The 15265-nt window shown below is 42.0% G+C and overlaps 1 protein-coding gene across 1 annotated transcript in view; it reads left to right on the forward strand.

The window, feature by feature from the left end:
• Window positions 1-10192, forward strand: part of LOC145408651 (organic anion transporter 3-like) — a 33605-nt gene extending 23413 nt beyond the window's left edge. Inside the window, exons 4-12 of the mRNA XM_080279334.1 lie at window positions 2668-2771; window positions 3008-3162; window positions 4067-4235; window positions 5807-6022; window positions 6146-6199; window positions 6648-6907; window positions 7425-7609; window positions 9829-9977; window positions 10102-10192. Coding sequence (XP_080135460.1) covers window positions 2668-2771; window positions 3008-3162; window positions 4067-4235; window positions 5807-6022; window positions 6146-6199; window positions 6648-6907; window positions 7425-7609; window positions 9829-9977; window positions 10102-10192 — 1383 coding nt within the window. The remainder of the gene's footprint in view (window positions 1-2667; window positions 2772-3007; window positions 3163-4066; window positions 4236-5806; window positions 6023-6145; window positions 6200-6647; window positions 6908-7424; window positions 7610-9828; window positions 9978-10101) is intronic.
• The last annotated feature ends 5073 nt before the right edge of the window (window positions 10193-15265 follow it).

Consider the following 15265-nt stretch of genomic DNA (forward strand, 5'->3'; position numbering starts at 1 on the left):
AACAACTTTACCTCATCATCCTTCCCTCCTTTTGTCTAATGTGATGGCTGTGTAGCTATTTCTTTTATTGATAAAGCAGATCATTTTGCTCAGACTTTCTCCTGCAATTCCACCGTAGATGATTCCCCCATCACTTCCCCCCTCTGACTTCCTCATGGCTGACATTAAAATTTCTTCAGCTGATGTCTTTTCTGCCATCACTGGCCTCAGTGCTAACAAGGCATATGGGCCTAATGGAGTCCCTTCTGTTGTCCTCAAGAATTGTGCTTCTGTGTTTACATCCTCCCTAGTTCAACTCTTTCGCCTTTGTCTATCAACTTGTACCAATCCCTCTTGCTGGAAGTTTGCCTCATTCAGCCAGTCCCAAAGAAGGGTGACCATTCCCAACCCTCTAACTATCGTCCAAGTGACTTATCATCCTGTGAAAAGTTTTCGAGTCTATTCTTAACAGAAAAATTTTAAAGCATCTTTCCTATCACAACGTTCTTTCTGACTGTCAGTATGGGTTCCGTCAGGGGCGCTCCACTGGTGATCATCTCACCTACCTTTCAGTCTCCTGGTCATCCTCCTTTCAGGACTTTGGCGAAAGCTTGCCATTGCACTTGACATCTCAAAGGCTTTCGATCGAGTCTGGCATAAATCTTTAATTTCCAAACTGCCCTCGTACGGTTTCTATCCTTCTATCTGTGCCTTCATCTTTCTGGTCGTTCTATAGCCGCTGTTGTAGACGACCATCGTTCTTTTCCTAGATTTATCAACACTGGTGTTCCTCAGGGCTCTGTCCTATCACCGATTCTCTTCCTTTTATTAAGCAATGATCTAAGCTGTACATCTAACCCTATTCACTCGTACGTTGATGATTCCACTCTTAACCTTTCCATTCAGTTCTCGCAATGCCCATCTTAGCAATTACTTCAACAATCAAGGGATGAGGCTATTGTACACCTAATGTCTTGCTTGTCTTATATCTCTGACTGGGATAAAAATATTCTTGTTTTTAATGCATCACAGACTCAGTTTTACACCTATCAACCAGACAAATTCTTCCAAAGGAGTACCCACTAATGTTTAATACTATCTACCTCAATCCTGCATCATCCTTCAACATGCTTGATGTTTCATTCACTCGAGATTTATCTTGGAAATATCATATTGTATCTCTTGTAAAATCTGCTTCCAGGAGATTAGCTGTGCTAAGCTGATGCCATATCTTCTTTACCCCTGCACAGTTGTTGACTTTTAATGTGGGTTTTATTCGCCCCTGTGTAGAGTACAACTCTCATATGTGGGGAGGGTCCCCACATACAGCTCTGCTCAATAGGATGGAGTTAAAGGCTTTTCGTCTCATTAACTCTCCTCTTACTGGCTCCCTCCATCCTCTGTCTCTTCATTGCACTGTTGCCTCTTTATCTCTTTTCTGTCGCTACTTCAATGGTCACTGCTCCTCTGAACTGTCTGCTTGCATCCCTCTACCTCAACGACGGGCGCGTAGCACCCGTCTAGCAACAAACACTCGTCCCTTTCCTGTCCAGCTCTCTAATGCAAGACTTAGCCATTACTCCCAGACCTTCATTTATGCAACACGTCAACTCTGGAACTGTCTCCCTCTGTCTGTATTTCCTACTTCGTATGATCTCCAGTATGCAGTGTGCCCAGGCATCTTGAAATGAACGGATCTTGAATTTGGCTCTTTTGCATTTTTTTTTTTTTCTTGGAAGGAACCGTTTTCTTGGCTCTTACCTTTGGTTCCTTCTTCCTAACATAAAAAATATCTATTAAAAGGCACAAGTTCACTATAAGACATATAAATATGTGAAATTTCATGACTCTGTAGCAAATACTTTCTAAGTTCTGGCCCAGAATCACAATCTCTACACCATCTATTTTTGTTGATCCCAGTGATAACAGTACCCTCCTTCGTCAGGTGGAGGGTAAAAATTCGTTGGGCCTTTCAGGTTTCTTGCACAAGTCACAGTGAAATCTCCAAGATTTTTTTTCTTTTTTACTTAAAAAAAAAAAAAAAAAAAAAAAACTAAAGACTCGGCATTCTACCTATCAAAAATGACACATAAGTATATGAAATTTTATGACTAAGGTGAATACTTCTGAGTTCTGGCCTGGAAACGAAATTTCCATGCCACCTATCGTTGTTGATCTCAGTGATAACAATAGCCTCCTCTGACTTCTTCAGATGGAGGGTAAAAATGTACATACAGAGTGGTCCATAAGTGGCACTTCATAAAGACTCAATTGGCGGTATCTTATGTTAGTGTGAGCGTGGGTGTGACAGAGGGAGAAGGATATGAATAAATGACCCAAGGTAGACAGGAATAATGCTGACTTAACCGTACCTGCAACACACGAGAAATTGCTCAGTAGAGTGGAAAAGGAGCGTTATATATGGACCACACTGTTTAAATAAGGTATGAATAATGTACAGTACAGTGGATTTGTGGTGCTGGAGAGGGACGCCTTCAGGTGTCAGCACCGATATAGCTGCTTATACAAACGTACCCAAGCTTCCTCGTTACCCCCTGAAAGAGGGATTGCAGACGGCAGAAGGGCAGTCTTAGCCTGGAGTCCACTGGCTTTACATCCACATGAGCCTGAGGTTGCAGGTTGCAGCTACTAATATTATAGGTGATTTATGTCCCCCTCTTTCGTCAGTTCGATCTGGTGTGCTCCAGGGAGTACATCCGCCCCACCTACCACAGCCTCTACATGTTTGGCAGCTTTGTCGGGGCGCCCATCAACGGCCTCACGTCAGACAGGTTAGCTCACGGTTCCACGTGAAGCTTTACTTATTTACATGCGTCCAGCAGTGTTTCTGTGTTTTCATTGGCAGACTTAAATATTGCAAAAAAAAAAAAAAAAAGTGGTGATCCAGTACGCCCATGCACACGTTGTTTCGGACAGGTAAGAATGCAGATCTTCATCATTTTTTCTCTTTATCTCCTCCTTGTGGGTATGGAGGAAAAAAAATCCTATTCGTCTTCTTTACACACAGGTTCGGGCGGAAAACAACACTAAGCCTGGGGGTACTGACATATTTCTTCATCGCCATATCCAGCTGTTGGCTCACCTCCCTCCCGGCCATCCTCACCTTCCGTTTCATCCTCGGCTTTTTCCATCCTTTCGTCCTTCATACTGGCTATAGCCTCGGTTAGTCCGTATCTCCATTACGTTATTTATCTGTTAGAAATCCTAGAACCAGTTTATTGTCATCATAACCCCTTCACTGCTTTGACGTATTTGATTATTTTTCATTCAATCTCCAGACAAATTTACTAGACTTGGAGGAGACTTTTGGAACTGAAACGGTAAAACACACACACACACACACACACACACACACACACACTTAGAGGAGACTTTTGGAACTGAAACGGTAAAACACACACACACTCACACACACACACACACACACGTAGAATCCAATAACGTCTACACAACGAGGGGTCTATCTGAGGTTGAACATCTTAATAAATAAAATACACAAGGTCTTCAGAGTCAAGTTGCTAAACAGTTCACGCTTGTAAATTACTTACACTGAATTAACAGCCTTGCTCAGATCATTATGTTCTTTTCAGCTATTAAAATTTTAGTAATGTGTTTCTTGAAAACTAGTGCTCTGTATAGCACTAGAGGTATGTGCAAGTCCAAGTAGCCTACAGATCCCAAATTGCAGATCCAAAAAGGTGAGACATATTCCATCATCATTATGTGCTTTACAAATTATGGGAAAAAATTGATATAATTAATAATAATAATAATAATAATAATGACAGGGGTTATCTACACTTCCACACACACAATTTTAGCAATACGTACAGCCATGAGCAAAAGTTCGTTGACACTTCTCTGACGTGTGAGGCAAGGGAAGGTGTTACATGAATTATTTTGAAGTGAGAGCAAAACTAAACAGAGAAAGAATGGAAGAAGGAAAGATGCTCTCTGTTGTTTGGGGAGGAATGAAAGATATGGAAGGCAGGAGACAACGCTGACAGAGGAGTGTAGCAGCATATTTGCTCCTGGCTGCATCGAAACCCCTCGTATTTTTAAACAGCGCTTGAGGTATGCGAACCCAAGTATCGATCTATCGTGGGCGTACTGGCGTCTTTCCCGTGGGCGATTGGCACTATGATTTGGGGCGGAGTGGCCTACCTCATCAGGGACTGGCGATGGCTCCAACTGGCAATCGACATACCCGGCCTTCTCATCGTTCCCATTCTCTTGTAAGTTTTTTTTATCTTTCTTTTTTGGGTCAAGTTTTCCTCTAGGGTTTAGGCTTCGTCATGTATTTAGTTCCTCGTCTTCTCATCGTCCAATACTCAGTTTAGTCCAAGATGCAATTAATAATTAGCTTTTGACACTTTTTTTTTTCCTTTTTTTTTTTTTTCTTGATTCGGTTAAGCTTTTGGCAACGTATTTAGTCTGGGTATAAATATGCTTTAGATTCGGCCTTGGTTTAGCGTTTGGCACGTATTTAGTTTTATCTGAGCATACATGTTTCAGAACTAGTTAGGTTTTAGCTCTTGGCATACTCGTATATTGTCTAGGTGGGCATAAATATATTTCAGATTTAGTTAAATTTTAGCCTTTGACACGTATTTAGTTTCTATTTGATTTTTTTTTTTTTTACTCAATTTCGGTTTAGCTCTGGCATCCATTTTGTTTTGGTAAGTCATACAGCCATATAGCAGAACTTCTGCCTATCAGAATTCTTTTATTCCCCGAACTGAATCTCTCTGGAACTCGCTTCCCCGGAGTTGTTTCCCCCCAACCTTCAACTTGCAGCTGTTCAAGTCCAACTGTTACAGATATTTTATGAATGAAGGATGCCATTAATCTTGCGTATGGATTATTTTTTTTTAATTCATTTATTTTTCCTACCTCTGTTCTGTTATTTAAAAAAAGGTATAGTTAAATTATGGGCAGTTATAGTTTAGTTTTGGTAAGAATACAGGGAGGAATAATTTTATTGCACAATCAGTTATAGTTGAGCTTTGACATTTCTTTAGCTTTGACATAATTTTATTTTAGGTTCAATTGTGGTTTAGCTTTTGACCAACACTTAGTTCCTGTGGTTTTCCACAGCAGTGCCAGTTAGCCAAGAAATATCTTTGTAGTTGAGTAGGTTCTTCCTCCCTAGAAAATAGAATTTTCTGCCTAGTTCAGTACTCTACATTCCTTGATAAATTTGACCTGCCATTCACTGATTTCATAAGTATTTTCTTCATTGTTGTAGACAGTAGTAGTAGTAGTAGTAGCTGCAACCCCAGGCTAAGCTGAATGTGAACTGGTGGACTGCAGTCTTAAGTTTTTTTTCTGCAGTCCACCATCATCATTTCGGGGGATAGTGAAGTAACTGAAACACGTTTGTATAACTAGGTAGTTGAAAACCCTGGTTATATCCTACATCTCTGATTGCACCATACATCATATATTTCTCCACCCCATCCACTCTGTCCTCTGGCAATAGGTCCCCCTTCCCGCGACTCACCCCATCTCTCTCATATACTTAATCTCTCCATCCCATCCCTCCATCTCATTTTTGATCTCCCCTACTCCCTCCCTCCTCTCATAGTGAAAAAAATAAAAACTGTCATTTGACCTTTTTTGCAATAAACAATTCTCCTGCATGTATCTTGTCTTTCGACGATTGGATGACTTTCCCCCAACTCACACCACCCCTCTCTCATACATCTCTCCACTCGATCCCTCCATCACAGCCTCAGTCTCCCCCTTCCTCCTCGTAATTAAAGGGAAAAAAGGTCTATCATTTACCTTTTCGTGCCACACACAGGATTCTGGATGAGTCTCCCCGTTGGCTCATCGTGCGAGGGAGATTTGAGAAGGCGAGCAAGACGCTGGACAAGGCGGCTCGCTGGAACCATGTCACCCTTCCGCCCCAGGAGGAGCTACACTCACTTATGCATGCCATTAGACAAGAGATGATTGCCAGGGGTATATTAATGAAACACACACACACACACACACAGCAAAATATATGCATGGAAGAGTACCTAAACGTTATTAAATTCCCTTTTGATCCCCATTCGAAAACACTGTAAAATAAAAATAAATTTCTTTCCTGGCAGGCTAACATGGGAAAATCCGGGATGGAGAAACAGAAGGTGAAGAGAGCCTACAGACAGAAGGTGACGCACTTCCTCCTGCATCTGCTCATCCTCTTCAGGTAAGTTTCAGGAATGAGAAACAAGAAAAGCAAATGAAACATGAGCAAATACTTGTGCATTATTTGTACTTTTGAATATTTCTTGCTGTACAGTCAGGGACAAAATTTCTTCTATTAACTGCAGAGAACGCAAAAACTTTGTGTAATGTGTCATAATTTAAGCAGCAGGAGGAGCAGCAGCAGCAAAAGTAGTAGTAGTAACAGCAGCAGCAGCAGTTGTAATAATAGTAGTAGCCCCAGGTTCATCTCAAATGATGACCCAGTGAACTGCAGCCTGACACTGACCTCCTCCAGCAGTCCACCGCCTTCCTTTCAGAGGAATAAGGTTGAACTTGAAGGACATTTGTAGAACCAGGCAGTAGAGCCAGTCTGTTATATCAGTGTCACAGAGTGAAAATATCATTCTCTAGGATCTATAATTCAAGAAACTCCTTCCTTGTCTCCACAGAACACACAAACTACGCACCATCACTTGCATCTTGTGCCTCAAGTTCTTCCTGGCCTCCCTCATCTTCTACGGGATTGCCCTCAATGCAGTCAACTTCAGCGCCAACCCCTTCCTCTACATGATTCTCTCGGGTGTGGCTGAGGTGCCTGCCTACGTGGTCTCGGTGCCCATCGTGGCCCGTTGTGGGAGGAAATGGCCCAGCATTGTCTTCTACTTTTTAAGTGGAGTGGTCATTGTGGCTGTGGCATTTATTCCTTCAGGTATGGTTGGGAAAGGGTGAGAGGGGATCAAGCATTTGTTAACCTCTTTAGCTTGGTGGCATATAGATTTTTAGCTTCTGTCGTGGCAATTTTTCTAAACTGCATGGGGTCCTTCTCAATTTTTCCTGTCGACTTCAGCTGGCTGGAGGGTTTGATGGGCAAGGGTAGAGCCTTCTTTCATTATTATCCTTATACCTGGTTGAGGACAATGAAAAAAGAAGCAGGAGAGGAGTGTTGGTGGGACCTGAAGGAGATGGCAAGAGACAAATATTGGTGGAGAGAGTTCATTGAGGCCCTATGCATCCCGTGGGGTGCCACAGGAAATGATTGATCTGTAGCTCACAGAATTAGCTGTCACAGTCATAGACTTCTTTGAAACAAACACTTACAAAAGAACCAATAGGTCTGTTGCTGTTTGTTATCCTTTGTAACCCTTTACAGACAGACAGACAGGTAAACAGACAGACAGATAGACAGATAACAAACGTTCCTATTCACCCAATCTATTCCCTGGCAGATATGAAAGTAATGGTGCTGGTGTTGGCACTGATGGGGCGTATGTGCATCACCGCGGCCGATGTGATCCTGTACCTGTACTGCGTGGAGCTCTTCCCCACTGAGGTGCGCCTTCAGGGCCTCGGCTACTGCACCATTTTCTCCCGCACTGGCTCCATGATCTCACCATTCGTCACAGAGCTGCTGGTTGGTATACTTCCAAGCACATCTTGGCTCATTCACAAATACCTCACACACGTACACACACTAAAATAATTATCAACACACAATGGTTCGATACGCTTCGTAACTATCACTGGCACAGAAGCTGTGACTATGCTGTATGGGTTGGTACACCTGATTTTCCTCTCTCTCTCTCTCTCTCTCTCTCCATATATAGTATAACTTACATAGTTTCATGTCGTGTATAATGAGTAATTCATAGCAATGTCAATAATGCTTAAAGGAAAGTCTCAAAGCATTGTACACTAGATAATACAGAAATCAAAGTGCTATGATTCTCTTTGGCTTCCATCGTATCCGAGGTTACCACCTTACGATTTTCTGACACACTTTCATACAGTGACAACCACCATTAGCATTTAAAGAACGGGTTGATGGCAAACTCAACTAAACACGGCCATTTCCAAAGAACTATACTGCAGTGTTATATCTCTGACCTGCCTCATGTGCTTTCCTACATCTACAGCCTTCCCCTTTACGAATTTATTATTCTCTCCTTAGTACCAGTGTTTAAAATCCATTCTCTTTTAATATTCTGTCGTTTTCTGCTCTATGATAGTATCCTATTTTTATTGAAAGTCTGTGACTAAAGCCAAGTTTTTTATAGGGCCTGTCTTTTACTCTCATTTACAATGATGATCCTGCATCACACCCTATTGTAGCACTAAGTTTTTATTAGCCCATTATACTGCGCCATTACATTAACCTGGGAGAGATTGCCCATCTCTCAACCGTTAACCTTCCGCGTGCCAGTGCCGTTTTAGAATGGTCTGACAAAACTCCGTGGTCAGTACCAGTACCATTTTAAAACGGCTTAAAATTAAAACATTCACTGTGACCGTAATTTTCTAGATTTGCGGGTAAAAATTGGCAGGCATGTATGTTAACTGTTCCTCTATCATGCCCCAGGCGGTAAAGGCCATACACCCACCCGCTTCCCTCCTCATGCTCGCTCTGCCTGTGCCTCACCCTGTGCTGTACATAGTGAAGGCATGTTGTTAATATATTCATGTAAGTGTATTGACTATACATAGTGAAATCAAGTTGTAAAAATTTTCTTGTAAGTGTAAGTACCGTACATACTGAAGTCAAGTTGTAAATACCTTCTTGTAAGTGCCAGGACTGTACACAGTGAAGTCAGGTGTACCAAGCTTCAGGTAAGTGTAAGACAATGCATTCACAGTGAGAGAGACATGCAAATTGTGACGTTAAAGTAATAAGTAATGAGAAAAGTGTACTGAACATTGCTATACCTTCGCAGCATATATACCTGCGTCTACCTTACATAGAAAACGGCTTTCTCTCACCTACGTGGCGAGCATGAGAGTGGGAATACCTATATATGAGTATGCAGGACTCAATAAGACCCATTTCCGAGCTTCGGTGAGTATTTTAATGGTGAAATTCATCGTTTCCACATCAAAATCTATCATTTTAGCCCTCAAAACAAGGTCAAAAAATGGCCGGCATGGAGGTGACCCCTTAGGGCTAAAAATAACTGGTATATGGCAGGTTAATGTAAAATGTATGACAAGAAATCACTATAACAGTATGGTATTAGCCATGAAGAAATGTACTGATAAATATGATGAGCCATCTATTAATTATGCCATTAAGATCAAGGAAATAACCAACAAAATTTTTAAAATGCCACGAGATCAAATGAATGAACATCGGCTGTAATACTAACTTATTGCATTTTTCCCTTAATTATGTAGCAAGAAAACGGCGTGCAGTATGGCAGTTTTGTTTTGTTGAGAATTCAGCCCACTGAAACGCAGGTATTAGTTTTAAAAATTGGGCAAGATAAAGCGCTAGCTGCAGTTTCACATATGTGTAAAATACACTAAATGATGTTTCAGTGTGCTAGAAATTGGGATTTCCCTCCCAAAATGACAACACTTCCAGTTACACACTACGGAGTACTTGAACCTAAGGTTCATATTGAAAGTGGTTTTGGGTTCTTTTGTAACACTTCTGATACAGGGATTCATTTTGCACATAACACAACAACATCTGCATTTATAATTTTTATGAGGATGTTGCTACTCAAACTCTCTAAGTTAGGTAAAATACCAATAATTATAGACAAGACAAATTACTTAGTCAACAGTGCTACGAAGCCTCTGATACCACAATGAATAGGGACAAAGGCTCAGCAGATCTCTCCTCTCTCTCCCCAGGGCCCAGTCTACCCCTCTGCTCCCTCTCTGGTTTTCGGTCTGGGTGCCCTGGTTGCTGGGCTGGCCACACTGCAGCTCCCGGAGACCCTAAACAGGAAACTGCCAGACACCATCGCTGATCTCGAAAATAAATCCTCGGAGCTCATAAGGTAAGCAAAAAAAAAAAAAAGGAAAAAGAAAGAAAATGGAAATGAAAAGAAAAAAAAGATTATAGTGATGACAGTGACATATCTATTGATGTTTTTATTGGTTTACTTATTTATGGATTTGCAGGCTGGAGAACTGTGGAACGGAGAAACTGGAGGAGGAAGGGGAGGAGGTGATGGAGGACGAGGAATCCAAATTGGCCAAGTTGCGGACATAGGGCAGGAGGAGCTTCTCTCTCCATCTCTCTGTCTGTCTGTCTCTCTCTCTCTGCCCTTAACATCTTCAGTCTGATAACTTTTTATTTATATTTTTATACTGATGGCATAAATGAAGGCTAAATCTGAGTCTTCCCTTTTTAAAAAAAGAAATCGCTCCTTAACCCCTAGACACCGGGCATGGGTAGACCCTTACTCATCCCAGAACCGGGTTATTTTTAGGATAATCGGTTTTCCCCAAAATAATTTTTTTTTTTTTCATTTCAAATCAAACAGAAATGACAAAAAAAAAAAAAAATAAAAAAAAAAAATAAAAATCACGTACCTACAGTCTGTTGGCGATTTGGAGGTGGTGGTGTGGTGTGAGGGAGCACATGTGTGATGGCTGGGCTGAGTGTGTTCAAGGTCGCGGTGGTGTGATGGCAGTGTTTGGTGGAGGGAGGAGGGTGACATCTCAAGCCAGAATGAGTGTTGAGTGTGTGTTTGTTTCACTCTGTAAATCACAGTGCCGTATGAACACAATATTACAACTAAAATAGCAAAAAAACACAAGAAAGTAACTAATAAAGATCGGCTTATTTTATGTCTTCCATTATATTTATTTTCTAACAAACTTATGTCTGTTTAGGTATTCACAGTTATTTACACCCTATTTACACATTATTTCACTGTTTTTAGTACTTTTTGAAAATGTGATACTCCCTAAAGGCTGGCTATGGTCAGTACAAGTGTTCAAGCACCCGTACACTCTTCCCCCACACCCCTCATGGCCCCCTAGTAGCCCTCCTTATTACCCCACCCCACCCTACACCTCCAGACCCCTACCCCGAACCGTATCCGCTGGTTCCAAGGCCACACTCCCTACGCAGGCCTCCCACCACCCTCCACCACAGCCCTCCTCCCTGCTCGGCTGCCCTCCCTCACACCCCACCCCCTTCCCCGGCCAGCCAGCATGACCCCGCGCACCAGCCATGCTGGAACAATACTCTGAATCCATATGGTGCACCATGAAGTTCAAACATGCCCGCAAAAAATTAAAACGTCATATGACGTGGACCGTAGGCCCTACCAACACATCATGTGATGTGGACTGGCACCTAGGGGTTAAGCTGATGAAATTCGTCTGAAGGCAGGCCGGAAACTTGAAAATTATATATACATCACTGGACTGAAGGGGTTAAGTAATGTTGCTGAGCATTATTATTATTATTATTAGTATTACTATTATTATTATCAATCATTTTTATTATTTTATTATTGTTGTTCTTGGAAAGTTAGTGAGAATGGCAATGAATTGAGTGATTATTATTATTACTATTATTAAAAACAAGTGGTCAATGGAAATGAGAATAATTATTACATAGTGTCCTTCACCTCCTTCAAGCCAAACTATGTACTATCTATTTATTGCCAGACGCCTTAATCCCTTATACGGGGTGGCCACAAACAAATCGCCTCCACGTCACCCTTTCCCCCGCGATTTCACTGCCCTACTCCCAATTCACACACCCGTCTCTCATATACCTCTCAATCCCTCCATCTCATCCTTGACCTTCCTCTCCCTCTCTCCCACTCCACGTCATTCACATACACTCTCCTCGTCAGTCTCTCATTCTCCATCCTCTCCACATGGCCAAACCACCTCTGTGTGTTTCTCCTAATGCTCCCTATCACGTCCACATCCACACCACAGTGCCCCATCACATCCTCGTTTGTCAGTCTGTCTCTCCATATGACTCCACAGGATCCTCTCAGATATCTCATTTCCACTGCTCTCACTCTCACAACGTCAAGCTTCACTTCCATACGTCAGAGTTGGTATCACAATACTGTCATGTAATAATTTTTTCACCTTCCACGTTCACACCCCGTGATACGTTGGTCGTGCCTACTGGATATTTCAACATGACTTGTGGAAGGAATCTGAATGGCCCACGTTGTGTGTCCTGGTATGGGCCATTGCCGATAGAAAAAAGTTCCAAATCTTGCCAATGGGGTCAAGGTCATTGCAGGAAACAGTAGGCTGAGGCTAGTGGCAATCCCTGCGACAGTTACAGAGTTATAGTTAACATCATCATCATCAGTGTCATTAATGAAACTACCATTAAGAGGTATGGGACTTTATCTTATTTTCTGGATTTTAATAAATTGTTCTGCTCAGGACTTATTATTATTAGACTCCACTTACTACATAGGTGGAGACTATTGTTTTTATGGTATTATTATTATTATTATTCCCGCCTCGGAGTCTCGCAACGATTTCAGGAGAAACAGAAATGAATTATTTAAAGTTAAAAAATGAAAATTACGAAAATATGTAACCATAATGCAATAACATAATACTACTCCACAGTTTGAGGGGGAGAGAGAGAGAGAGAGAGAGAGAGAGAGTCGGTTGGAGGGGAAGTGCGAGGTGGAGGAGAGATGGGGAACTGCAAACGAAGCTTTGCCCCAGTGCCCAGGATGAAAACAGATACCCCGGACTGGTCATGACCAACTGTCGTTCACCAATTCAGTTGGTTTCTGTCTGTTGCACGGCTGGAATGTACAGTGTTGCTGCACCGTTGCATATTGAGTTCTGTGTTTCAAGGATATCCAAGCTGATCATAATAAAAAACAATAATGGCTTCCAGTTCAAAGAAACGAAGTCACAATTACGTCTTTCATGAGGAATGGGAAGAAAAATACTTTTTTTTGCCAATTTCAGAGACAAGTGTGTATGCTTAATTTGTCGCGCTAATGTTGCAGTTTCCAAGAAAAGTAATGTAGAGAGGCATTTTGTTACACTTCATGAAAATTATGACACTAAATATCCTTCTGACTGCTCTAAGAAGGGAGAAAGTGAAACAACTAAAACATGAGTTGCTGGCCCAACAAGACACCTTCCGGAAATCACTTGCTTAAGCTAAAGCATCAACAGTTGCATAATGTTAACAAGCGGGATATGCCAGTTAGGTGCTTGAGAAGCTTCTTGGCGTTTTCCGTACCATAGGTTTCGAAATGATTCATGCCAGTTTGCCTGCTATTGTGAGCGTAGTTATTTTGTAAGTTATGCATTAATGTTTGTGTTCTTTTTCTTTTATAATGTTTTAGTTATGTGATGGTTAAATTAATTCAGTTTAAGCTTGTATGCTAAATAATTTATAGTGTTATGTACTGTAAGAAAATTAGCATGATTTGGTTGTCTCCGAGTTGGTAACTGTGCTCTCTCTTTCTGGAATACACCAAAACTGTTAAGTAGATCATTCGCGTACAGTGCAAGCTTATATATGGATGGGGAAGAGATCAGACCAAGTTTAGTTACTTTTCAGTTCAGTCTGACTGTAATGCAGTGTCAGTGCAGTGATGTACATCATCGGTACTTTTGAAAATAGTGAAGTGTTGTCAAGCATTACGTGTAATATTATTGCAATTAGTGACGATTATCTTCGGTACTTGTGAAAATATTGAATTATTGTTTGCAAACAGTAAAGTGTAATTGCAGTTAGTAAAGATTGTATAGCTCCAGTGCTTGTGAGAATAATGAAGTGATGTTGGAGCGCATTCAGTGTAATTATTTGGGAAGTAAAGATGGTGAACTTGAGAAGCCAGTGTTTATTTACAATGCCTCAACTGATCTTGTGTACTGAACATCTAAAGGCTGACCATAGGAAGAACAACTCACTGGGCAACGTCCTTCCTATACTGTACTACTGCTGTTCAAGCCTGTGGCAGTGTGGGGTGGGGATACTGATGTCAAGAGTGTGGATAATTTAAGTGCTGCAGTAAGTCTAATCTTCGACATGGAGCAAGGAGGTGTGCAGACAAGATCCCAAGCTGGGCAGGAGGACGATGCATCATTGGTAGCAATTATGAAGCTATTACAAGCACAACTACAGGCACAAAATGAAGGACAGAAAGAACTTAAAGGACAATTACAGGCACAAAATAGAGAACTCAAAGAACAAATACAAGCACAAAGTGTACAACTTCAAGCACTGAATGAAGGACAGAAAGAACTTAAAGAACTATTACAGGCACAGAGAGAACAATTAGAGGCACAACATGAACAAAAAGAATTATATGAACAACTTCAAGAGGCATCAGAGGAGCAACAGAGAGAATTACAACTGAGGATGCAAGGACAGCTAGATACTTTCATAGGGGAAATGAAGGAAGAACAGCAACAGCTTCAGGAGGAAGTAGATGTCAAGCTAGAGCAGCAGAAGTATGAGAGGGCAGTGCAGCTTGTTACTAGCCTCAAGGATGCTGCAATGGAAATTCTGGGACAGGTGTCAGTAGAGGAGAGGATGCAGATGGAGGATGCAGATTTACAACCAGTGCTAGAGTGGCTGCAGCAGAGTACTGTGTGACCATCATGGGAAGAATTTTCCAGGTTAAGCCCTGTGACCAAAGGTTACTGTAGTCAGTAAGACCTTCTTCGTTTGAACAAGGGACTACTGGAGCGTCAGTGCGAGACAGCCGATGGCCTCAGCAAGTACGGGCAACTGGTGATCCCAAAAAAGATGAGGTCCGAGATCTTTGATGAATCCCATAACCAGATCGCTAGTGGGCAACTGGGAGTGAAAAAAAAAAAATTAAGCCAGCTGTGACAGAGGTTCTACTGGATTGGCATGCATCAGGATGTTGAAGAGTGGTGTCGGGCCTGTGATGTATGCTGTGCCAAGAAGGGACCCAAGAAACATGGTTGCACCCCTCTTCACCTGTACCAAGTGGGTGCACCGACGGAGTCGCAGTGGACGTTGATGGACCTTTGCCACTGACTGAAAGAGGAACCCGGTGTATATGTGTCACTATGGACTACTTCACGAAGTAGCCAGAAGCCAATGCCATCCCCGATCAAGAGGCTGCGACTGTTGCTTGGGTGTTGGTCAAACAGTTTTTCTGTCATTTTGGGATGACACAAAAGCTACGTTCATAGCAGGGTAGAAACTTCGAGTCTGCTGTGTTCCGTGAGTGCTGCAAGTTATTGGGGATCAAGATGACCAGGACAACCCCACTAAGGCCACAGTCAGATGGGATAGTGGAGAAATTCAATTGGACCCTGGGACAAGAACTGGCCAAGTACTGCGTAG

Source organism: Coenobita brevimanus, chromosome 78 (assembly GCF_032717465.1).
Source record: "Coenobita brevimanus isolate Jiangsu-jjx chromosome 78, ASM3271746v2, whole genome shotgun sequence".
Classification (NCBI taxonomy): Eukaryota; Metazoa; Arthropoda; class Malacostraca; order Decapoda; family Coenobitidae; genus Coenobita; species Coenobita brevimanus.